This window comes from Gigantopelta aegis, chromosome 3 (genome assembly GCF_016097555.1).
Source record: "Gigantopelta aegis isolate Gae_Host chromosome 3, Gae_host_genome, whole genome shotgun sequence".
NCBI classification, from domain to species: domain Eukaryota; kingdom Metazoa; phylum Mollusca; class Gastropoda; order Neomphalida; family Peltospiridae; genus Gigantopelta; species Gigantopelta aegis.
The window spans coordinates 61,003,730-61,029,871 of NC_054701.1; the positions used below are offsets into that span (position 1 = coordinate 61,003,730).

General features: G+C 35.8%; 1 protein-coding gene across 1 annotated transcript in view; it reads right to left on the reverse strand.

The window, feature by feature from the left end:
• Positions 1–500: 500 nt before the first annotated feature.
• The window catches only part of LOC121368374 (ARF GTPase-activating protein GIT2-like), a 53,754-nt gene continuing 28,112 nt past the window's right edge, over positions 501–26,142 (reverse strand). The window contains exons 13-21 of the mRNA XM_041493068.1: positions 23,023–23,192; positions 20,309–20,359; positions 16,198–16,344; positions 14,522–14,740; positions 13,820–13,891; positions 11,834–11,940; positions 9,349–9,534; positions 6,991–7,054; positions 501–6,419 (exon numbers count right to left, since the gene is read on the reverse strand). Coding sequence (XP_041349002.1) covers positions 6,219–6,419; positions 6,991–7,054; positions 9,349–9,534; positions 11,834–11,940; positions 13,820–13,891; positions 14,522–14,740; positions 16,198–16,344; positions 20,309–20,359; positions 23,023–23,192 — 1,217 coding nt within the window. The 3' untranslated portion in view covers positions 501–6,218. The remainder of the gene's footprint in view (positions 6,420–6,990; positions 7,055–9,348; positions 9,535–11,833; positions 11,941–13,819; positions 13,892–14,521; positions 14,741–16,197; positions 16,345–20,308; positions 20,360–23,022; positions 23,193–26,142) is intronic.

The window sequence follows — 26,142 nt, forward strand, 5'->3', positions numbered from 1 at the left end:
TTATTAATAAGTAGGTTTTCAATTTAATCTCTTTTGTGTGAATGGCTTCACATATGCTTGTTTTTTATTCTTACCCAGATTTTTTTTTTTTTAAATTAAGATAATTCATAATATATTATTAATTCATAATGTATATATATATTTTTTTAAAGGGACATTCCTGAGTTTGCTACAATTTTTAAGATGTTATCGACTAACAGAGACTTGTTAACGATTGTAATTACATATCAAATATGTTTTTCTTCATAAAATATTAGTGGCTGTATATTAAACGTGTTTCTGATCATTCTAATAGTTGTACTAGGTTAAATTTCATTTTATTTCTTAAAAATATTTTTTTCGTACGTATGAAATTATTTGAAGACAGAATCCAGTTTGGGCTTCTTACACATATTGAGATGACAAGAAACACATTAAATATACAGACACTGATATTCTAAACAAAAATATATATTTAATATATAAATTTAATTGTAGAAATATTTTATTAGTTGGAAACATCTTACAATGCAGCAAACTCAGGAATGTCCCTTTAAACTAATTTATTTAATGATTCATATTTAAAAAAATTATAATTTTCGTTCTCAAAAATCATATTTTTAAACAATGTTATAGACAATTTAAGACTGCTCTGACAAAAAAAAAAGAAAAAAAAAGAAAAAAAAAGAGAGAAGAAAACCCCCACAAATCCCCTTTCCCATAGTAAATAGAAGGGAAAAACTCCAATGCAGTAATACACCAATATCACCCTGAGATAATTTTAAAGCTCAACTAATTGTTTTAAAATATTTTGTAAAACACTTCATCTTACTTCAGCCAGGTCTTTTAAAACAAAATCAACATAAAAGCTCATGCATTTGCCATTGTCTAACTCAATAGTCTAGCATGCTCAACACACATTTATTTCAAAGTAACACACACATGCATCACACTCTCATGCTGAACGTTTTCTATACTGTAACATATCCTGTGTGCTACAAACTATGACAACACTAAAATATAATTACACTAAATGTACACTGCATACGCTCAAACACAGTAAGGTATGGGGAAACAGGCCAAGTGCCAGTCAACTGAGTATCATAAACAAGGTCTAAAAACCTTCTGCACATCACTTCCATCAATTATTTGCTAAAAAATATAACATTAATCTTACAATAACATTAATCTTACAATACATCAGCAATGTATATATTACATAATTGAGTCCCATGTAATAAGTGCCACATCTGACGCCATGCTTTAACATGCAACCCCTGCAATTAAGAAAATGTCCATGACAAAACCACCACATGCTTTTGAAAAAAGAAGAAGAATATAGTTCAAGGCAAAAACTCCATGGCAATCTCCATGGGCACTGCCGATTGCCATGGGCAATTGCAGGGATTGACCTCAATTTGAAAGGCTGCATCAGACTTCACAGTTTGAAGTACTGAACCAGACCTCAGTTTGAAGTGCTGCATCAGACTTCACAGTTTGAAGTACTGAACCAGACCTCAGTTTGAAGTGCTGCATCAGACTTCACAGTTTGAAGTACTGAACCAGACCTCAGTTTGAAGTGCTGCATCAGACATCACAGTTTGAAGTACTGAACCAGACCTCAATTTGAAGTGCTGTATTAGATTTCACACTCTGAAGTACTGAACCAGACTTCAGTTTGAAGTACTGAACCAGACTTCACTTTGAAGTGCTGCATCAGACTTAGGTTTCAAGTGCTCTTTCCACTGCCATCTGACTGGCATTTCAATGCTAATGCAGGATCAGTATGTATACAGTTTTAGCTCCCTTTAGGTTTTTGGCTCAACCTTTTTTCCCTATCAACTGCAGATATATTGACTAGACATTAAAAGACACTGACACATAAAGTAGCCAATACCCGCGCATCGGGGAATCAACAATGTTACCTAATTTCACTGGACCAGCTCAGTGCTAACAAAACTAAGTCTCAATTGTGGTTCTACTTAGATTGATTCCAACCGTAACAAAGTGGTTTACTGCAATCTGATACACCTGTTGATCATACAATATTTTAAAAAATCCCAAAACAAACAAACACCTCCCCCCCCCACCACCTCCAATGACAAAGTTGGTTAGGGCAACCTTATTTTCATTATATGAAGTTAGAGATTAGCATTGTGCCTATAAGGCAGTTTGACTTTTATAAACATAGGCCAAGCAGGATACCACCAGGACAACTGCATACATATACATGTACATGTATGGGTACAACTGTGATGATTCTCTATGGAATAGAATAGAATAGATGTTTAATGTACGACACACCAGCCAAAAAAATACATCGGCTATTGGGTTTCTTTATGTATGGAGACAGGAGGGCAGTTATATTTCTACTTGACAGGAAACATACATCAGTTTGTTACTTGGTAGCCAATGCTTTCATGGAACAAAACAAAAAGAAAAATTGCAACTGTGCAAAACAAATGATATTCGGACAAAGAGTGTGACATGGTGACCAAAATCGTCAGAAACAAACACATATATTTTGGACCAAGTAGTCACAAGTCCACAAGGTTCATACAACTAAAAACATCATTCAACAATGCCATTTTAAAATGAATTCTTCTTTGCGATTCATAAAATTTACATCAGTCACAGTTTCATTAGTTTGAAACATTTGAATTCAACCTTCTGTATCATTTGCTTCTTTGTTAGTTTTATAGGTTTTCAAGCCCATTGTTTTGTAGTGAGAATTATCATGTGTGTAAATGACTGTTAGGATTAAGTACATGTATGAATATTATTATAATGGCTGCATCGATTTAGTCACTAAACCAAAACTGACCAGACCTTTACTGTAACTGTAGAAAACGTTTATTTGTTAACTGTTCATATTCATAATTATACAGAAATGAGAATTCATTCTAGTACTTTCATGTTTAAAAACATTTAATCAAAGAAATATTTTTTTTTGTTAAACTGGGAAAAAAAAAAGAAAAAAAAAAAGAGTTAATCACACATATCCATTTAATAGTGACTGAAATATCCTTTTATGATTATCAATACAAGTTTTCACTATTTTGCAGCTTATTTGAAGTCAAGTCAGAAGGCAAAGAACTAATTTTGAATGCTAAAATGATATTGATATTATTTTGGTTTATAGGAAATTGTTTGTTTATGGATACTGTGGCTGAGGTTAAGACCACTAACTATTCATTGAAATGTAAATCAGGCCAGAGGTTCAAATCCTATCAATGTCCACTTTATTTTAAGTTATGTGCAAAAGAAAAATGTAAAATATGTAGGTAAAGGTATCAGTGATAAATAAAATATTGGGGGATGAAAGAAAATAATGTTTGCCAGACAAGTGCAAAAAGAAAAAAAAGTTTGTACAACAAAATTGGAGAAAACATGAGGTGTTTGTTTGAGGACAGGTAATGTTGAAAAGAAAACATTGCATCATCACTAAAACATCAAGATATCTTATGACTGACTACTCTCTTGGCACAACCAGAATCTTTTGTCTTTATAATATATAAATCCATCATAAACCCTATGGCCCATGAGATTAAATAAACCACAGGACTATAAAATAAATTTATATCTTTACATAGAGCTGGCACAAATTGATAAATTAATCTTTATGTAAGGCCCCTATCGCACCCACCCCAACAGTGAATACTTGAATAAATGTGGTGCATCTGTATTTTTTTCAAAATCCTGCTGGAACCCAATCGATATTCGAGATCTACACTATTATTGGAAACAATTTAACATGCTTTGAATTTGTTAATCTATCGACTTGCATAACAATACAATATTATAGCTGTGCTAAGTTACATATTCAAAAGTGGTGTCCTATAACTTCCCAATTATCAGGGATCAATTTAGTTACAAGTTACGCAGACTATACCCATGCCTAAATAAAAATGCAACCTCTACACATTCTGCTGAAATGAGGTACTTCAATTTAACAAAACATTTACTCTCATCAATAAGATGTCAGACTAAGCCAAAACATGCTTGTCTCATGCCAAGAACAAGTATTATGATAGTGCAATATGAATTGCCGTTGGTCAGTGCTTGACCGATGGCAGTTTTTGGCAGATGGATACAAATTATTGCCATTGGTTGAAGACTCTTTCTTGATTTTATTGTTTGTTGTCAAAGTTACTGGTTTAAAATTGCCATAGGCAGATTCAAAACTGCTGTCGGTAAGCATTTTGCCTATGTCAAAAAATTTTTATTAAAAAAAAAAATTGCCGAAGGTAACAAATTCTTAAATTCTAGCCCTGCTCATAATTTCAAATTAATACATCACATATGATTTGTTGATTATTAAGATTACATCAACAAATGTAGGCAAGGTGTGTGTATTGAGACATCATAAATTATAATAACAGGACACACACTGAATTAAATTTTGTTTCTGCCAACTTTCAAACATTAAATTTTATGGTTAGGGCTGTGCCAGAATCAATCATATAGGGTAGGCTGGAGGCACAACAATCATTACTTTACCCCTGGTAAGTATGTTGCAACTTTTTCTCTCTATGTATGCATATACATGGTATAAACAAAATTCTATTTTATGAGCACTGGGTACGGTACATAAAACAATTGTCTCCTGCCTCCCCCATATAATGAATTCTGGAAATGACTTTAAAACATTGGCAAATTTAAGGAAAATACACTCCCCAAATTGCCAAAGGTGAGAAAGCTGAATTTGGTGAATATATTTATTCATTATTAAATTGAAGAAAAAAAAAGCATAAAAAAAAAAAAAAAGCATTAAAAAAAAAAGAGAAGCAATTTTTCATTTTATTATATTTTGTTTGGCCAACTCAAAACTTTAATTTGGCTACAGATACAACAGAGTCAGCGTTGGTTGCTTTATGTCAGTGATATATATATATATATATATAAAAATCTCAAAGGCTACAGGCACCATGATGTAAATACGTTATGTACACAAAAATCTATGACTGCTATTGTCTACAGTACAGTCAAGCACTAAGCATGCATAAGACAAAATGATCACTGGAGACTTCTGTCCAGCAGAAATTGGTAGATGAAACTTCAACAAGAAGTATCTGTGGCACTGACGCACATCGTCTAATATCCGTCTTTCATCCCATAATCAGACGATGCAATCACAATCAATGATATTGCATGCAACACAATATTAAAGTACATGTAGAAGAAGAAAAAAAATATGGTGTGACACCTTCCAAGTGAGTTGCATTTTTTTGTTTGAAACCTGGTATATGGAAAGAGTATATGTACATCAGGGCACAAAATTTCATAGAAATGATCCTTCAATTCACACGCAAGTTATGCAACTTCCAATCTGGAATCTGTAACTACAGCGGCCATATGCAATATAAATACTGCTATCCATAAAACAGTCTTCTGATTCAGTTAACCACCACTCGTTTGCTGCATTGACAACACAAAGCTGATCTCATTAATAATATTTCAGGTAAACAATCAAGTTACCCGGTTTATGGCTGAAATATAACAAAAATTCTGGCTTTTCAGATGCTGAATATTCATGCCCTGTATGTACTTTTTTCTTTCACCCTGTATAATTATAAATCAACAGCAATGCATTAGCATTATGAGATGGAATTTAATCAATCTTACATATTAAGACTAAAATCTTTCTTTTGTTAACTTAACACACACAGAGGCTGGAGCTTTCTGTAGTTCCTAAAATTACAGGTATATCCCTAAATCTTGTTGTTAGAGTTTAAGCAACTTTTCTGTACTAATTATCCTTTTTTTTTTTTAATAACGGACATTTTTTACTTACTGATAACATCCCACATATCAGCTGATATCCATCAACTGGAATACCTGAGATTTTTAATTAGACTGAAACAAAATAGTAAAAATTAGGAATACAAAACAAAAAAGAAAAAAAGAAAAGAAAAAAGCTTCAGATAATCAGGATGGTTCCTCCAGCAACATCTCAAATGGTTAGATTCCAACACTTTCATTTTAATTCCAAGAAAAAAACATATCTTCACTGTCAATTAACTCTTTCTCCCCAACTTTTCTTCCCTGTACTATACATTCTATTGAGATTGTCTGGGTCTAAGTTGGTAGGCAGAACTGAAAGGGTTAAGTGAAAAGAAACACCGAATGCATGCCACATGCTCCACGCACTTTCGAAACTATCTAACACATGCTGATGAATTCTTTTTTACTTTTTTTTTAAATAACATAATCCACATGAGGACAAGTGACCAGTATCATCACTGAAACAACGTCACAAGTTGTTTTGCAGCCTTAGCAATGTCGTAGGCAAACTGAATGATCTGGTGCGTCTTTTGTGCCGGGTCATACTCCGAATTGATTCCCGCGAGGGGTAGACAGTCTATACACTCTGCCCTCAGTCTTGTGGCACTGGTTGTCAGAAGTTGTAAAGCTGCACTGACAGTATCTGTTTTAACATTCTGAAAAACCCCCAAAAAATAAGACAATATTTTTGTTTAAGTACTTCAATCCATAACATGACAAATGGCAAATAATGAAGCATATAGTATTAATTTTTCTCTTGAATATAGGAAAACAAAAATGTAAATGTTTTGAAAAAAAAAAAAAAAAAAAAAAAATCAAATTGTTCTTCACATTTCAGTGAATACCTCTTCAAAAACGTAAATGGTTTGTACGCATATAGTAAAAACATTTCTCTTGAATGTAGGAAAACAAAAATTGTTCTACACATTTTATTAAATACCTCTTCAGTATTAATTATTTAACAAACCAAAAATACCACATATTTTGGGGTATCATAATGTTTTGCACTTTTCAGCTGTCAATACATGTGTATGTTACTATGACAACCATATAACTGAGAAATTTTATGAATAACTTCAAATTTCTAACTGACAGTCAAAGATTGCAATATGTTTTTCAACTGAAAACTACCTCTAAGCTTATCCTAATATAATGAATCAACAGTCTGGTATAATTAGTGCCTGTATCTATAAATATACCAAGAAATTAGAAACTACTTAATCTAACCTTTGGAAAAATTGACTCCATCTCAGTAACAGCTAAATAAATCTTGTCAGAACAGGGTCCATAGCTAGAAAGAAAGACAATAATATCAGTTTTGCAAATCCACTTCAAAAAAAAAAAAAAATCCTAATCACTAAGTTAAGGAAAGCAATATTTAATTTGCAACACCTTTTCTCTAATTATTTAATCAGCTGCCATTAGATAACTGTGACAATTTGTGTACGTTTTAAATAATAAGGGAATATAATATTTGTTTAATGAGACCTCAGCACATTTTAGTCTATTACTATTTCGTACTAATGTATAGTTACTGTACATTAGACCAAGTTTTAAATAATAAGGGAATACAATATTTGTTTAACGACACCTCATCACATTTTAGTCTCTGACTATTTCGTACTAATGTATGGTTACTGTACATTAGACCAAGTTTTAAATAATAAGGGAATACAATATTTGTTTAACGACACCTCATCACATTTTAGTCTCTGACTATTTCGTACTAATGTATGGTTATTGTACATTAGACCAAGTTTTAAATAATAAGGGAATACAATATTTGCTTAATGACACCTCAGCACATTTTAGTCTATGACTATACAGGGTTCGAAATGCAGTGTTAGTACATGCACCGGTGCATGCTGATTTTTGCGCGTGCATGTAACGTTTAAAACTAGGTGCACGCGGTGCATGCTAATATTTTTTCAAGTAGTGTATTGCGTATACTAGTATCCTGTTGTCTACCAGATTCAGACTCAAGTTGTTGAATTTTGCGTATGCATTTCGTAATCTGTTCGCCACATGAAAACGATAACTTTTATCTTATGAGCGCATACATTTTGTATCCCATAATCCTACTTTCAACAATGGCGCCCTTTCGGTCATTTCCGTCAAACATATTTGTGAAAATTGCTGGCAATATCTCGGTTATATCCGTGAACGGTATTAGGGAAGGTGGTCGAGACCGACTTTGGGGTATCCACGCGCATAACACAGTTGTTGTTGTCACCGACAAATTGAACTCTGCCAGATCTGTGATCAATACAAAGTACCGTAACTGCCTTGAACATTTTCGACCTCAGATATGGGCACTTGATCAGATGATTGCGAACGTGCAGGTGCGTTACTCGCGTAGTTGACTCGAAGTCAGCCAGTGATTATTTCAATCGCAACTTCTCGTCGAATTCCGTAGGCTAATTTATATTATACCAACAGATATTATCGAGTTAAAAAAGTTAAATTAAATTAAAAAGAAAATGATAATCAACACTGTAATCAAGGTAATTAAAATAGTATTTTCCTCATTGTTAACAGGATTTACCTTATTTTTGGTGCATGCAGAATTTTAATGGTGCATGTAACTTTTTTTTCAGCATGCACCTGGTGCATGTAGATTTTCTTTTTTCATTTCTAGCCCTGCTATATCGTACTAATGTATGGTTATTGTACATTAGACCAAGTTTTAAATAATAAGGGAATACTATATTTGCTTAATGACACCTCAGCACATTGTAGTCTATGTCTATTTCGTACTAATGTATGCATGGTTATTGTAACGTTTGCACTTGAGTATTTGCACTACTACTAGAGTATGAAAAACATAGGGTCAGGATCTGTATCTGTTGGTAAAGCACTTGCCTGAGGTGTATCGATCATAGGATCAAACCACCACAGTGTATCCATTCTTTGATTGAGATTTTCCCAACCAGTGCACCACGATTTTGTGGATTTTGTTTTTAGAAAATTCTAGCAACACTGATAACGAAGAAACCCAATATTCTACAGGCTGACCTCAGATGAACATTCTATCCACTGCATTCCGTGATAAATATACAGAACTTCACATACATGTACGTTGTTTTCCTATTAATTGCACAAGTTTCTTATGCGCAAGAATATATACCACATAGTGGTCGAGTGGTATGTTCTTTTGCAAAATAAATGAGTGTAATAAATAGGATGCGAAGACAATGTATGTGAAGTTCTGTATTTATTACATACCTTCTTTTATATTTTACAAACACGGTTTTTAATTTAACGTCATAAGAACACTTTGTTAAATCTAGGAAAAAAACCTCCTTTCATGGATTTATTAACGTTAAGAATCTTACTCTGCGGCAGCCTAGTGTAATGTTTCAAATACGATATGACATAATTTGTAAATCATATATGATGTCAGTAAATAAAAGGCACTAATTGCAGTAAAAATAAAAAAGGAATTCCCCATTTAAAAGTTCTGGTCCAGATCGCACATACATGTATGTGCGATACAAAGTAAATTTATCACAGAGTTTCAAAATGTCTTTATCACTACAGTAAGACTGAATACATGTAGATATGCGATAAACGAGAAATACGAACCTGTCGAGGTTGCCTTCTTGTGCTGTCTGTAACAACTCCTGAATCTTCTTGGTAATCTTCTCCGTTTTGTGTACAACTTCCTCCTGAGATGGCAGCTCCATTATTGCATCATCTGCAGGCAACATGGCTTTGGCTCCTGCGTCATTAAGCATTGAGGAACAGTCGTGAAAAACTTCAGACTGGGGTCTGAAAAACGAAGTACAGAATAGCATTAACATGATTCTGGTTTAGTGGTTTTAATCAGTAGTTGAGCATTAATGGATATCTGGATCCAGAAAAAAAAAGAGTAATATTGTCAATGCTAACATTTAGTGTATTCCATACATATGACATATTTAGAGATGAAAATGACACTGGATTAAACAAACAAAAAATCAATTAAACTTGATAAGTAAGGTGCTCCTGTAACCAATTTTTAATTAAATATAAAGAATACATTTTGAGGCATTTTGCTAAAATTTGGTATTCCAGAGAATTTACACCTCTGCGTTTTGATGATTTCAAACTATTAAATACTATCAGTTGATTACTATACTCTTAAAAAAATGTAATGCAAAGCCAGATTTTCATTGTATGTTTCTAAATCGTTTAATACATGAAAGAAACATGGCAGAAACTTGCAATTTGACACAGATAAACAACATTGACAGAGGCTGTTGTAACAGCCATCCAAGTTCCCAAGGTCCCGTTTGACGTCACGTACAGTCAGTAACGAGTGTGACCCCCATGAGAGTCAAGTACTGCCTGGCACCTCCTGCCCATCGAAGCAATCAGATGACGGATGACATCCTGTGGAATTGTAGCCCACTCGGCCTCCAAAGCGGCAGCCAGCTGTTGTAGTGTCTGAGGTTGGGGTTGTCGTCGTCGCAAACGTCTATCCAGTTCAGCCCACAAATGCTCGATTGGGTTTAAATCTGGGGATTTGGAGGACCATGGAAGAACATTGATGTTGTTGTTTGCTAGGAAGGCTGTGGTGATGTGCGCTGTATGAGGACGGGCATTGTCCTGCTGGAAAACAGTGTTGCCGTTGGCCATGTTGGGGACGACGTACGGGCGCAAGATCTCGTCCACATAGCGCTGTGCTGTCAAGTTCCCCCTGATGTGCACCAAGTCTGTCCTAGCGTTGTAAGAGATGGCTGCCCACATCATCACACTTCCTCCACCAAATCTGTCCACTTCCTGTATGCAATTGCGTGCAAAACGTTCACCTCTTCGGCGGTAGACACGTGCCTTCCATCCTGTCTGCGGAGCACGAATCACGATTCGTCGCTGAACCACACGTGTCTCCATCGTCTTTGAGGCCATACCCTGTGTGCTTGACACCATTGTAGTCGAAGCTGTCGATGCTGCTGGGTTAAAATCACGCCTCTAACAGGATGTCTGGGTCGCAATCCTACCTCTCGTAGACGGTTCCGGACAGTCTTGTCAGAGATCCTACGCAGTCCCGGTATTGCAGATTGAGTGCAGGTAGCCGTGGTCATCCTTTGGCGTAGGTGGCGCAACCGGATGTAGCGATCCTGGGCAGGAGTGGTGACACGTGGTCTACCGGATCTGCGAAGGTCACGTGTTGATCCATGCGCCTGGTAGCGGATCCATAATCTTGAAATGGTGCTAGGGTACACATTGAAAAGCCTCGCAACCTCTGATTGGGATTCACCTGCTTCCAATTGTCCGACGGCGTTGTTCCTCTGTGCATCATTCAATCTTGGCATTGTGAAAGCTACGCTGACAGTTTTAAACTGAGTACAGCTAAGTCCTGAACCCTGCACTTTTATAGGACTTCGTGTGCCTCTTGCACGTGCACACCATGCCGACCGTTCAAATCGCTGAATTGACCGCAGGTGCTGTTTTGCGATTGTTAACTTTTTCACACCTGTCTTCAAGGTCATCAAATTCCGAACAACTTTGCTGGTGAAAATGCATTTGGTACGCTCCATTACACAACATACTTAGCGTTCGGAACACAAAGTTTCCACACATCCATATTTATTAGAAAAATTTCATTTTTGCGTTACTTTTTTTGAAGAGTATATTAACTGGAGTGCTCCAAATAAAATATAGTGACCACAACCTTTAGCATATGTTATGGTCCTCAGCTGGGGGGTTTTCATAACAATATTGTATTATTTTGGGCCGTTTTTTTTACATGCATGCTTTTTGGTGTGGTGTGTGCACAGAAAATGGAGGCATAAAAACCCCCAACAAATTCTGCCATTATCAAGTGTTTCCATATGTGTGGCATGTTTGTTTTTTTAAACCGCATATGCACTATATATCAAAACCGCACAATGGAAAACGACTCTTACAATATCAACAATTTGTCAAGGACACTGCATTTTACTGTTGTTTAAAAAGTATGTAGTATATCTTTACTAGAGTACAAAGACATTTAATACATAAATCTACACACCCAGTTCCATGCTGTCACAGCAACATTGAGGTGGTTAGGATACAAGGTGCTCTTTATCACATTACTTATTCATACCTGTCTTCTAAATTTGGCACTATAGTATCGTAATCGGGTTCAGGGATATTAGCGTTGAGCAGATCCTGGTCTGGTGGTTCTTCTGGCAAAGAGAATGCAGCTGATGCCTAGAGAAAAATACATTTAGATAAACCAGCATGAAACAAACAACAAAAAAGCCCTTATGTCCGAGAAAGACATTTCATATCATTATAAACAGATTTACAATTTTAATAATATGATTTTTCTGTTTAACAAGATTTACAGACTTAGCTAAAGTTTGTTTTAATGACACCATTAGAGCACATTGATTTATTAATCATTGGCTATTGAATGTCAAACATTTGGTAATTCTGACAAATAGTCTTAGAGACATTTTTCCATTAGCAGCAAGGGATCTTTCATATGCACTATCCTATAGACAGGATAACGCATACCACAGCCTTTGATATACCAGTCGTGGTGCACTGACTGGAATGAGAAATAGTCCAGGGTTCATGCTGAACTCTGTGAAAAATGGGTAAATTGCCATGAAAGTTAAACTTGATCTGTAACAGTATGTAATAAAGCTATGTAGTATTACAAAATTTTAGTTCAATATCTTGTGGCATTCCAAAACAAATGTCTGGGAAAAAAAAAATCATATCTCCTGAGTTCAAGGGTCATAACTCAGTTAAAAATGGGTAAATCATCATGAAAGTCAAATGTGATCTATAACGGTACTTGATAAAGCTATAAACAGAATTTCAGATCAATATCTTGAGACATTGTAAAAAATAAACATCTGGAAAACTATACATAGGAAAGACGGACAGACAAATGGACAGACAGACTGATAGGAAAGAGGTGAAACCTATAGTCCCTTCTGGTTGGACTGGTAACGGACTAATAAATAACTAAAAGTAAAATCCACCAAAATGTCAGCTAACACACTGAACTATTAAAAGAAAGAACAAGCATTCTGGAAGCACTGCTATAGCATCACATCCGATGCCATATAACCATAATTAAAATGTGTTGAGTGCGTCGTTAAATAAAACATTTCCTTCCTTTCCTTTCCAACTGGCTTCAAAAATTTTTAATATCTCTCCAAGTTCAAGTTCCATAACTCTGCCAAAAACTAGAAAAACCCATCAAAGTCAAACTTGATCTGTAACTCTACATGATAAATCTATGCACAAAGTTTCAGCTCAATACATTTGTGAAAACAATCCAGAAAACTATTTGTGAGACAGACAGACAGACACACAGACAGATGGAAGGAGACAAAACCTAGAATCCCCTCTGCTTTTGACCGGTATCGGCTACAGGGCTTGAAATAACGGCCTATGAAAAGCAAAATGCAGTCCATTTTTTAGACCTAGCAGGTGAAACAAAAATTCACTGGCCAAAACCATACGAAAAATAATTGCAGGTCAATTTTCAAGATAGAGATGTAGGTACTATTATTTCATCTGCTGTTAAGCTTGTGATTCTGTTATATTTTAATTCCTTAATGCTCTCAAATACATTTCAGAGGTACTCATTTTCCACACACTGTCCCAAACCTTCCCCTCACATTCTGTCTTATTACCAGCAGGCTATATTTCTTTTTAGAAGGCTATTTCCCTTTTGACCTGATATTAAAACAAAACCCAGCAAGCCATAAGTTACTTCTTAATTTGAGCCATGGACTAATAAGAAGAAATGTTTTATTTAACAACGCACTCAACACATTTTGTTTATGGTTATATGGCATCAGACATATGGTTAAGGACCACACAGATACTGAGAGAGGAAACCCGCTGCGTCACTCCATGGGCTACTCTTTTCGATTAGCAGCAAGGGATCTTTTATATGCACCATCCCATAGACAGGACAGCACATACCATGACCTTTGATGTACCAGTCGTGGTGCACTGGCTGGAGCGAGAAATAGCCCAATGGGCCCACCGATGGGGATCGACCACAGACCGACCATGCATCAAGCGAATGCTGTACCACTGGAGCACCGACTTGAAGTCATACCTGACCATCAGCATTGATGTGGATATTGGCCACTGACGATGCTGTGGCGATCACATCCTCTTTACTTGGACCCTACAAGACAAACATCATCTCAGACGTAACAACACACACAACATACATGTGTCAAGAGTTTCTGCCAGAGGTAAAACGGGTAAGGCGCCATACCCAAATTTCTTTGCAGGTTTTATTATTGTAAGTTAACCTTTTGACAAAATTAATTTCTCTTATCATTACTGTATGATTTTCTTATCCCTAACCCCAAACCTAACCCATTTTCTTTCTGGGAGAGGTCCCCCATACCCCCTGTTCATTGTGGCTGTATTCAATTCCATAGCGCCATACCCAAAATTTTCTTTCTGGCAGAAAGTCTCTACAGTGTTTAAACAAAACTAGACTAAAGGGTACGCTGACTGTGACGTTCCAAATTAACTTTAAAAGTCAAGAATAGAAGATGTCCACTGAAGGCTTAGCTATAGTAATTTTATTATTAAACTGCCATAAAGCTAATTAGAATATAAAATAAATACAATTACTTAAAGAGCCTAAAACATTTTTTATTTGGTTACCTAAAACTTGGAATTCGGCTACACATTATCTGACCAAATTAACTAAATTTATAGGACTTTCTAAATTGGTAGGATTTTTTAATACCAACATATCAGTTCTTTGAAAAACGGATTCCTTCATTTTGTGAACACTCACCTTCTGTAATGATGATTTGAGTTGTTCTCGGGGTTCAAACATTGACTGTGGTCTCACACCGGTCTTTGATTTCCGTGACTGGAGACTTTCGTCGTCCTGGTTTTCAACAGGGGGACTAGTACTGGTGGGTAGACCATTTGGAAGTGGAGGGGATGCACAAGCAGCCTCCCGAAGGTTTCGCACTCGTAACGCTTGATTCTCCCGTAACAATGTGTTGATCTAAAACACAAAACATAGACATTAACTGAAATCAGGCTACGAATTAAGCAGGATTCTGTACTTCTGCCAATCCCAGATTTCGGGTCAGATGCATAAAAGTATACTCTTCAAAAAAAGTAAGGGAACTCTAATAAGAATTTACAATTGCCAAAATTGTAAGGTATATTAGCTGTGGGAAATGGTTATATGATAATAGTTAATTAATTGGGCAAACATTACAACTGGTAGTTCAGTATTACAGTAGGTTTTATGACCACCAAAGATCTTGAAGGACGATTGGGGTCAGAAGTGAAATTTAAAAGTTTAAAAAAAAAATTAATCAGTAAATCGCAAATTCAAACAATAAAAATGACTAAAAACAAAATAATAACAACTGTATGATCAACAGAATGAAAACGATTGACAGAAATAATGTTCCACAGTGATTAATGGACCTTCCTGGAAATTGTCAAAATCGAAAATGACACCCTACGCATGTGTACGGGGCAAATGCGTGATGCATGTGCAAACTATGTAATGTGTTTCGGTGTGTTGATAAACAAACCTGAACGTTCTTTACTAGGATGTCTGTGGTCAAAACATATGTTCGGTCTAATAGTTGATATTAACATTAATATTTCAGGTTCCCCATCTTTTTTCGAAGAGTATATAAAATAGAATCCCAAAATATCTATATTATATCATTATTGTGATTCCAGTGGAATCCTTACACACACACCCCCCCCCCCCCCCCCCCCCCCCCCCCCCCCCCCCCCCCCCCCCCCCCCCCCCCCCCCCCCCCCCCCCCCCCCCCCCCCCCCCCCCCCCCCCCCCCCCCCCCCCCCCCCCCCCCCCCCCCCCCCCCCCCCCCCCAATTCAATGCCTGAAAATGAAATGAGTAGAGAAACCGCTGCTACTTGAAATTGATAATGTATCAGTATGACAATATAGAGAGATCATCAAAAAACAACATGGCAAAAATAAAATAATAAAAACAAAGACAAAAGCTGAAACGTAAGCTGTTGGTCTGTAGTGATAGCCAGCAAAGACGTATTCCAGAACAGGTGAGGGTGGAGAAACATTGTTAAGCTGCATGTGAATAATATAACCCTCATCCAGTCTGTCCAAGCACATAGACTGTGGGCACATGGTTTGATTTTTACCACAATGCTGTTCCGTTTTTCTTATTTACTGACAGAGTAACACTCACATATTTTTTTTATTTAGCTTTTCTTATTTTTTAAAATGTTTTTATTTTCAAAGTTTATTAGCCCCCGAAACAAATAGGGTAGTATCAGGGTGTAGTCAGTCACATTAAAAATCATAAATTTCATAAGTTTTTATTTAAAAAATCCCCCAAAACCCCCAACTTTTTATATTATTATTGTTTATTTAAAAATAAATATAATAGAAAATGAGCAAATGCTAGATGGAGTAACAACTTTGAAGCAGCAAATAAAGTGGCACATTATGCTTACCGTACTCTGCATAATCTGAACTCGTTTTTCCAAGTCGTGTTTGTCGTGTGCTAGAAGTTGTATTTTAGACTGGGATACAGCGAGCGCTTTCTTCACCTCCACATACTCATCTGTAGACACCGGCCCTTCAACCTGCTCTAGCATGCTCTGTCATAACAAATAACAATTTCAATGACTAAGACACAATTTAATAGCTCACCAATACAATTATTTAAAGTTTGTTTTGTTTAAAGACACTACTAGAGTACACTGATTTATTAATCACTGGCTATTTGATGCCAAACATATGGTCATTTTGACACAGTTATAGAGAGGAAACTTGCTACATTTTTCCATTAGTAGCAAGGGATCTTACATCTGCACCATCCAACAGACAGGATAGCACATACCACGGCCTTTGATAAACCAGTCACGGTGCACTGGTTGGAATGAGAAAAAACCTAATCAGTTGAACGGATCCACCGAGGTGGTTTGATCCTGTGAAGCAAGCACCTCAGGCGAGCGCTCAACTTAATTTAATAGCTCACTAAGGCAACGATTCTTGTCCAAAAATTCACCAAAGGACATTGCATTTAGCTTAATGTGTGTAAGTCTTAAATGTAGACAAAAAATGACATGTGATGTACGTGGCTAAACATCTGCTTTAATAAAAAAAATTTATTAAATATACAACTGTTAAGGAAAGTTGCATGTGGTGAAGGATAAATACCTTTTGTCAACTGAATCCTCTGCATTAATTTAAGTTTTAATTAATTTTGTTAGAAGACTAAACATAGTTATACAATACTCCAACAGTTGGTGTGCTCAGTGTACAGGTGGTGTTAACAGTATACAGGTAATATTCAGTGTTCAGGTAACATTCACATAATTATACAGGTGATATTTTATAACAGATACATGTACAGGTGATATGTGTACTAGTATTCACAGATGATGTTCACAATAAACAGGCAATTTCACAATACACAGGTGATTTCATAGTATACAGGTGGTGTTCAATGTATATAAAGGTGGGTTTTTTAAAGGCGTACACATAACACTAGTAGAAGTATTCATAGAGTAAAATTTTGTTTTGTTTAATGACACCACTAGAGCATATTGATTTATTAATCATCAGCTATTGGATGTCAAACATATGGTCATTTTGAAACAGGCATAGAGAAGAAACCCGCTACATTTTTCCATTAGCAGCAAGGGATCTTTCATATGCACCATTGTCGTGCACTGGCTGGAACGAGAAATAGCCTAATGGGCCCACTAACGGGAATCCCATCCTAAACCGCCCGCACATCAGGCGTCCGCTTTACCACTGGACTACTGTACGTCCCGCCTCTCACAGAGTAAAACTGATGTTTACTGTGTACAGATGATGTTCAGTGTACAGGTGATGTTCAGTGTACAGGTGATGTTCAGTGTACAGATGATGTTCAGTGTACAGGTGATGTTCAGTGTACAGGTGATGTTCAGTGTACAGGTGATGTTCAGTGTACAGATGATGTTCAGTGTACAGGTGATGTTCAGTGTACAGGTGATGTGTACACTGTAAAAGTATTATTCACAGTATATAAAATTAAAGTTTGTTTAGTTCATTAACTAATGGATGTCAAACATTTGGTGATTCAGACAGGTACTCTTCAGAGGAAAACCACTACATTGTTTCTATTAATAGCAAATGATTTGCACTTTCCCCACAGACTGGACAGCATATACCATGGCCTTTCATATACCAGTTACAGGACATTGGTTGGGACTGGAAAACCCCCCAATGGATGGATCCAATGAACAAGATCGATACTACATGTATAACCCATGCTCCTCAGGCTAGTGCTTTTATTAATTGCTTGAGCTAAATCCCATCCCTGCAGTATTCAGGCAATGTTCGCAATTTATAGGATATGTTCACAATACATATCCTGGATTGCTCAGCGAGTACAGGCGATGTTTATAAACTACAGATAAATGTTCACAGAGTACTGATGTCCACAGTATATGGATTATGTTCAATGTTCAGTGTTCAGATTAATGTACTGAAAATGTTTAGTGAACAGGCCATGTTCACAATGTATAAGTGATGTTCACAGTGCACAGATGATGATCACAATGTACAGGTGATGTTCAAAATATACCTACATGTATTCGCTACTTACACTATTAATAAGTCCATATTTACACACACACTTTAGTATATATTATCATACGAAATTACTTCTTAATGGTATAAAATGAGCATGGTACAAAATTACTTTTAAATTACAAGTAGTATGGAATAATTTCTTTTACAAAATAAGCAAACAAGACACGAAATGTCTCATTGTATGAAAAAACCATTAAAAAATTATTAGTGTCCACGTACATATACATTAGTCATGCTCTTTAAATTTAATTATAAAACAATTTAATTATTTGTCTGACTGATTTTCATTATTAGTGTGCGGATAACCATCATGTGTTTTGAAAACACATATAAATACTGCCACACAACAGAACACAATCGCAGATAGGAAAGGAATGTGGCACATTTCTAATTAGTGGCTGATACTGTAAAGGGTGTGAAAGATATTGCAACTGTGATTAGAGAAGAAACCTGCTACTAGCACATACATTTTCATCTGATTAGCAGCAAAGGAACTTTTATAGCGGTATACATGTTCCAGAGGCATGATAAGACTATACCACAACCTCTGATAAACCATTAAAAGCTCTGATAAACCATTAAAAGCTCTGATAAACCACAACCTCTGATAAACCATTAGAAGCTCTGATAAACCATTAAAAGCTCTGATAAACCATTAAAAGCTCTGATAAACCATAAGCTCTGATAAACCATCAAAAGCTCTGATAAACCATATCCAAATTCACAAAATGTTGTAACTTTATGCTTACTAATAGCAGTTATAGATTTACAAGAAAGAAAGAAATGTTTTATTTAACGACACTCAAAACATTTTATTTAAGGTTATATGGCATCGGACATATGGTTAAGGACCACAGATACTGAGAGAGGAAACCCGTTGTCGCCACCTCATGAGGTAGTCTTTCCGATTAGTAGCAAAGGGATCTTTTATATGCACCATCCCACAGACAGGGTAGTACATACCATGGCCTTTGATATACCACTTGTGGAGCACTGGCTGGAACAAGAAATAGCCCAATGGGACCACTGATAGGGATCAATCCTAGACTAACCTGCCCCTTATAGATTTACAAGTACTTCGCATTTATTTCACTGAGAAAATTATGTCAATATGGAAAATGAGTTGCAATAAGGATAAAAAACAAAGTGATTTATAAATGTGTATTTTGAAATAGATTATTTGCACTGCTTGTAATTATAACAATAGTTTTTTTAGTTGTAAAGTTATGTAAATTCATGACTAAAAACAATCCTTTTAGTCAATTTGAAACGTACAGAAACCATTTTGTTTCATGTTTATACCGTAATTCCACATTCCATAATTATTCAGTTTTCAGTGTAAAACAGATAACAAACACATGTAAAAGTTTGACTGCAATATTATAAGCATAAAATTATGATGTTTTGCGAATTTGTCCCCAGAACTAGAGCACCTGTAAGTTAAGACAAAAATACCCCTGGCCTGAAGGGGTGGTTCCTACACTTAACTACAGCCTTTCCCCAGAAATAAAGAATTCAGCTGAGAGTAATTAGTACATTCCAGTTAGTATCATGAGGTTCATGTATCTAAAAAGCAACTAAATTACTGCATTAATAAGTTTAAAAAAAAAGCTTTCTAACTACACATAGAAGAAACCACCATTAAAAAAAGCATCAAATGTGAAAAACTTGGATTGGATTATCACAATTTTAAGACTAAATATAAATATACAACTTTTAGTTTATTAGTATTTCTTTAGAACATGCCCATATACACACATCCATGACCAGTTATGGACAACTACATGTAATCTATATTCTGGCTCCATGTTCTTAGACATACTTATCATACGATACTAATCTACATAAAGTAGTTAGACAATTATCATATGTTGACGTAAGTACCTCTATGAACACGGAGCCAGATCACTAGAGGTTATATGTGCTGTGGAAATTAGTGAAGTTAATTTCAGCTTGCCATGCCACTATCACTCTCACCTCCGTGAATGAAATAATGGAAGTTGGAGTAGATCGCTTCAATGCTTGATCCTACAAGATTCACATTAATCTTACAATTTTCTCTGTATAATATTAAACACACTCGGTGACAGTTAATTTACAATTACTTGTGTACCAAAAACACTATTTCAGATTTCCCACTTGAAGGGACTCAGACACATTTGCCAACAGATGAAACGGCACATACCATGGCCTTTGGAATATATTCTTAATCATTTAAGCTGTGGAGAACTGCGTGAAATTACCCCCATTCCACCCTCACCCCTCCCAATTTTAAAGGGATCACTTTACTGAATTTTCTTAAAGTCCTGCTCCAAATTTACCATAAACTATTCAGTGCTAAGGATAGGATGTAAAATATAACCCGCTGTTGTGGGTTTTTTTTTAAGTAGCAGGTAAAAAAAACCTATACTAAGACAAAATATGTCCTGCTAGAAATAAGACAGGACAGGGTGAAGGGGAAGGTTTGGGACTGTATGAGAAAAATGAGGACTTCTGAGATGTAAGTTAGGAGTATTATGGAATTAAAATATAACTGGGGATATAATTTTGAGCATTATGGAATTAAAATATAACAGGAGATGTAATTTAGAGCATTATGGAATTAAAATATAACAGGGGACGTAACTTAGAGCATTATGGAATTAAAATATAACAGGAGATGTAATTTAGAGCATTATGGAATTAAAATATAACAGGATTTTGCAGGTATATTTCTATTTTACTTTTTAAAAGCTATTATTTTAATCATTACATTATTCGTTACTGTATTAATTATCCTTAAAGACACTTGAGTGAGTTCAAGATACTAGAAGGACCAGATTCTGATACTGAGAATGGTAAATAATCATTTTCAATATGACACATTTCAATGTAACATCACTAGATAAACTTCTGATGGCATACACATGTAGTTACCATCGTTGGATATTTACATGGTTATTACTTGTACTAAATTACCATTAAGATCTGGATTTCAAGTGACATAATGTTATTCATACAAACCCTGTTACATGTAATAATATTAGTCTAATGTATCATTAATTTCAGCTAGAATAAAATAAAAATTAAAAATAACTGTAAAATATGCATTCCTCATACACATTAAACCAAATAAAATGAAAATTGTAAACAACTGTAAAATATGCATTCCTCATACACATTAAACTGAATAAAATAAAAATTGTAAACAACTGTAAAATATGCATTCCTCATACACATTAAACGTAACACTATATATACTAATAATTAATATCGGTTAAGTACCTCTGTCAATGCATTTAACTGAAGTCAGATCTTAGCAGCCACTCCACACCGAAGGTCTCCTCTAGCAGATCTAATTCCACTAGCAGACCTAATCCCACTGGCAGATCTAATCCCACTGGCGGACCTAATCCCACCAGCAGACCTGATCCCACCAGCAGACCTAATCCCACTAGCAGACCTAATCACAGGACCGGAATGTTGGTTTGACCACAACTCATCACATTTAAATCACAACTATTTGGTGTCTGACATATGGTCATTTCAACACTTGGTTGGAAAAAATATAACTAACCTGCTGCATGGCAGGACAGTACATACCGTGGCGTCCAATGTACTAGTTGTGGGGCACTGGTTGGGAAGGAAAAACCTAATACCATCAAGAGCGATTGATCCTGTGACCCACTGCACCTCAAACAAGTGCTTTACCACATCATGTCCCCAAACCTAACCAATTCCAATCCCATGTCGAGACGACCTTTCAAAGCATAAAATAACCTTGATGCACTTGGAATGAATGCTTAGTAACACCCTAGCTCTTGGAATCGGTGTTCGACAAATGTATGAGAATGTCACTAGCCCTCATAGAAGCTTTGGCTAGTGTAATATAGATGATAATTTACACCAACACTGACCAAAAATTCACTAGCCACTTCCGAAGGTTAGTGGATTTGTCGAACCTTGCTTAGAATGAATGAATGAATGAATAAATAAAGGTTTAATGACAACCTAGCACTTAATGCACCTGGAATTAATTAATGTTTATGACATCCCATGACTTGGTACACATTTAGTGGATGGACGAAACGAATGAATGTTTAATGACATCCCAGCACTTGATGTGCTTGGGAATGATAGCTCATGACAAACGGTCAAATGACAGATCTGCTAACAGACCGTACCTCCATGGTGAAGTGGCAAGTGAGATCACATTTAAAAATAAAAGATTATATTGTCAATCTAACTGGAGTTAATTATCTACTCACCACAGTACGTGATCATGCTACATACAATGTAACTAGAATATAACCATAGCAAATATCTACATGTATGTACACCGTATGTGAACCCATAAACTGATCTGTGACAAGATACAGATTTTTTTAAAAAACTCAGTATTTAAATCATCTGGAAAATGAAATACAATCAAAATTATTTCTCCTTTGACCACCAACAATAAACAGAAGAAGGGATTTTGGTTGTATTTCAAGTAAAAAAAAAACCCCAAAAACTTTAATCATTTACCCGTATTCATTCCCCCTCTCCTCAGTAATCAAAAAGAAAGAATTTTGCTTGTATTTTAAGCCTTAAAAACCCTAAAACAAATACCCTTACTTACTCTCACCCAAAACCCACTAACAAACAACCTCCCCATACACTACCCCCCCCCCCCCCCCCAATTCTGGTTGTATTTCCCCACAGTGTCTTACATCAGCTGGTTTGTCTTTCTTCATCTCCTCACGCACACTCTTGATGCTCTGTGTGTCGATGCTGCTGTAGTCCTCGTCAGATGCGACGCTGTCGTACAGAGGTTCGTCATCGCTGAACGCACTGCCCGTCTTCGAGATCCGCGACTGAAACGCACTCAAGTTAGACTTGTCTGAAAATACACACAGGCGGCTACATGAAACAAAACACTGTTCAGACATAGACAAACAAAAGTTCAAATTCAGTTTTCAGCAAAACGCGATACGATTGTCTGAGGATATATCGCAGATTGCAGAGAAACTGGCGTAGTGTTTATGGTGGTTTGGAATAAAACGTTTTTAGGACTGGGTGTGTATAGTGGTGTTTATCGCGTTTTATGTATTATGTACTATTACCTCAAAGATCTGTCCCCATTGGGCTATTTCTCGTTCCAGCCAGTAAAATATGGCTGGTATAACATGGCTGGTATATCAAAGGCTGTGGTATGTGTTATCCTGTCTGTGGGATGGTGCATACATGTATAAAACATCCCTTGCCATTACTGGAAAACAATTAAATTATGTCCTACTGGCCTCGGTGGTGTCGTGGTTAAGCCATCGGGTATAAAGGCTGGATATAAGCACGAAAATAAGTTGAAATGAAATGAAATTCTGTCCTGGATGAAGGAGCCAGCATACATGTAAGTCAGCACCTGCACCCATAACTGGCGTGCGCTACAACAGTTGCTATGAATACCTGTATGCATGTTAAGCCATATGACCTGACCTGACCTGACCTGACCTAATGGAAAAATGTAGCGGGTTTCCTTTCTAAGGCTATTTGTCAAAATTACCAAATGTTTCACACCCAATAGCTGATGATTACTAAATGAATGTGCTCTAGTGCTGTCATTAAACCAAACAAACTTTATTACCTTAAAGATATACAGGTAATTCATATGTTTGCTTTTATAAATAAATGGCAAAATATATAAAAGGCATACTTCATTCGTTAATAATACCTTTTTTGGTGTTTTATAAAGGCAATTTTAGAATCAATTAGTGAAAAAGGCTGTTTAAATTCAGGGCAGCATGGTGCTGATTAAGGCAAGATGGTGCTAGACTGTTGAGGCATGGTGCTGCACCATGCTAAAACAAGCTAGGGAAAACACTACGGTAATATGAACAAAAATTCTGTGGAACCAAAAATTTGAAGAGTCATCATAAATTAATTTGGTGTCAGTCATTGTTGCACCTATGGATGTTCATCTCAATGCATGTTAAACATTAAAGAAAAGGTAACATTTTTAATTACTATATGTGTAAAAAAACCACCTCACAACATATTTATAATGTCGAAATTGGATTTTGATTAATTTAAATTCTTTTGAAAAAGATTTTTTTTTCACATAAAATGTGATAATGTAATTAATTTCCTAAACAAATTACAGAAATAAACTGAAATAAATTCATACAGAATGCAAAGTTAAATATTGGGCATGAGTTTGATGCATACCCCCTTTCAATGGTTAGGGTAGTTTTAGGGATAGGGTTAGTCTTTTGAGCCTTTGATATAGAGGGGTACAGGTCAAACTCTTTCCAAATATTGTTTTATTTTACAAGTCTGAATACAAAACAAATTCCAATTTTTAGTTGTTGAAAAACTTAGTCAGATTGCCCTGTAACAGCTAGACAGAGATAGAAAAAAACCCCCATCAGCATAAAAATTAATTGTACATAAGTGGCTGCACTTAAAAAAACACTCACATACCACAAGACCTACATGTACATACATCATATAAAAACAATGCTACTTACTGCCAGTTTTAGACATACATGTAGTAATAATACTGCATAACAAAGAAACACACAATGAGATAATCTTCAAATATACGTCTAAAAAGCACACAAACCTTTTGTGCCGACGACCCATTTTCCACAGCACATTCCAAAGGCCAAAGAAAAAAAAGAAAAAAAAAACCTTATAGTTTATTATCCTCCATGCAATGAATCTCCTGCTACATTAAAACTGAAGCCACATTTATTTTCATCTTTTTTTCCCCTAACCCTTGTTTGAGAAGCAGAGTTGGGCTACAGGTATTCACGTCAGAGATACTGTGATGAAAGTAATGTGTCCCATATAACAAGCAACTGCAGTCTCTCTGTGTTTGTGTGTGTGTTGTTAGTACATTTGTGATCACTGGAGCATGAAACAGGTAAATTTTTGAGAAACAATAACACCTGGATGACCCAAGTAAAGAAAAACACTGGCTTGACCTCTGGTCAGAGACATTTAGCCTGGCTTCTTGGGGTTATATAATTTCTAGTGTCTTTTGACATGATAATGTGAGGCAACTTAAACCAGTTTTAACAGCTATAAATATATTTTGTAATCAAACCTGTGTTAAGCAGACACCTAAATAACACTAAACATTGGCTGCTTAAGTCTGGTGGCTGCATAGTACAGGTCAGTACACTACAAGATGATTTTGGAAAATATCAAAGTGGTTTGTTAACATATATAGGTGGGGGCGTAAGAGGCAAGTTTATATAATTTTCTCCTTTTTATTATCCAACCATCTATGCACGCATTCATCCATAACCCATCATTCCACCTGTCTCTCCTCTGATTGATCCAACAATGCGGTTCTAAGTTTTTTTTAAAAACCCCACCTGCCACCCTTCCCCCAAAAAACCCAATCTGGTTTCATTCCACAAATGTGTGTGTGTATATATATATATATATATACACACACACACAAGGCTCTAAGTTTAAAAAAACAAACAAACCCTGCCGCCCCCCCCCCCCCCCCCCCAAAACATTAAAAAAAAAAAATAACCCAAAACAAACTAAGAAAAGCAACACTTACATGTACCATACATATCCACCATTGCTTAAAAATATACTTTAATTAAAATATACTGTTCTAATGTCACAAAGTCATACAAATTTATCTGATCTATTTATTGCCATGAACAAATGTACATGTAGTATTACAATTTCTACAATATAATTCAGTCATCACTATTTAAAATTGACCACTTTTGTAACATTTATGTAGTGTCTCGCTCACAAAACAACCTCGTTTGTACTTGTGGTCTAATCCCTGTGTATATTTATTTAGAAGTTTCCACGAGATCACT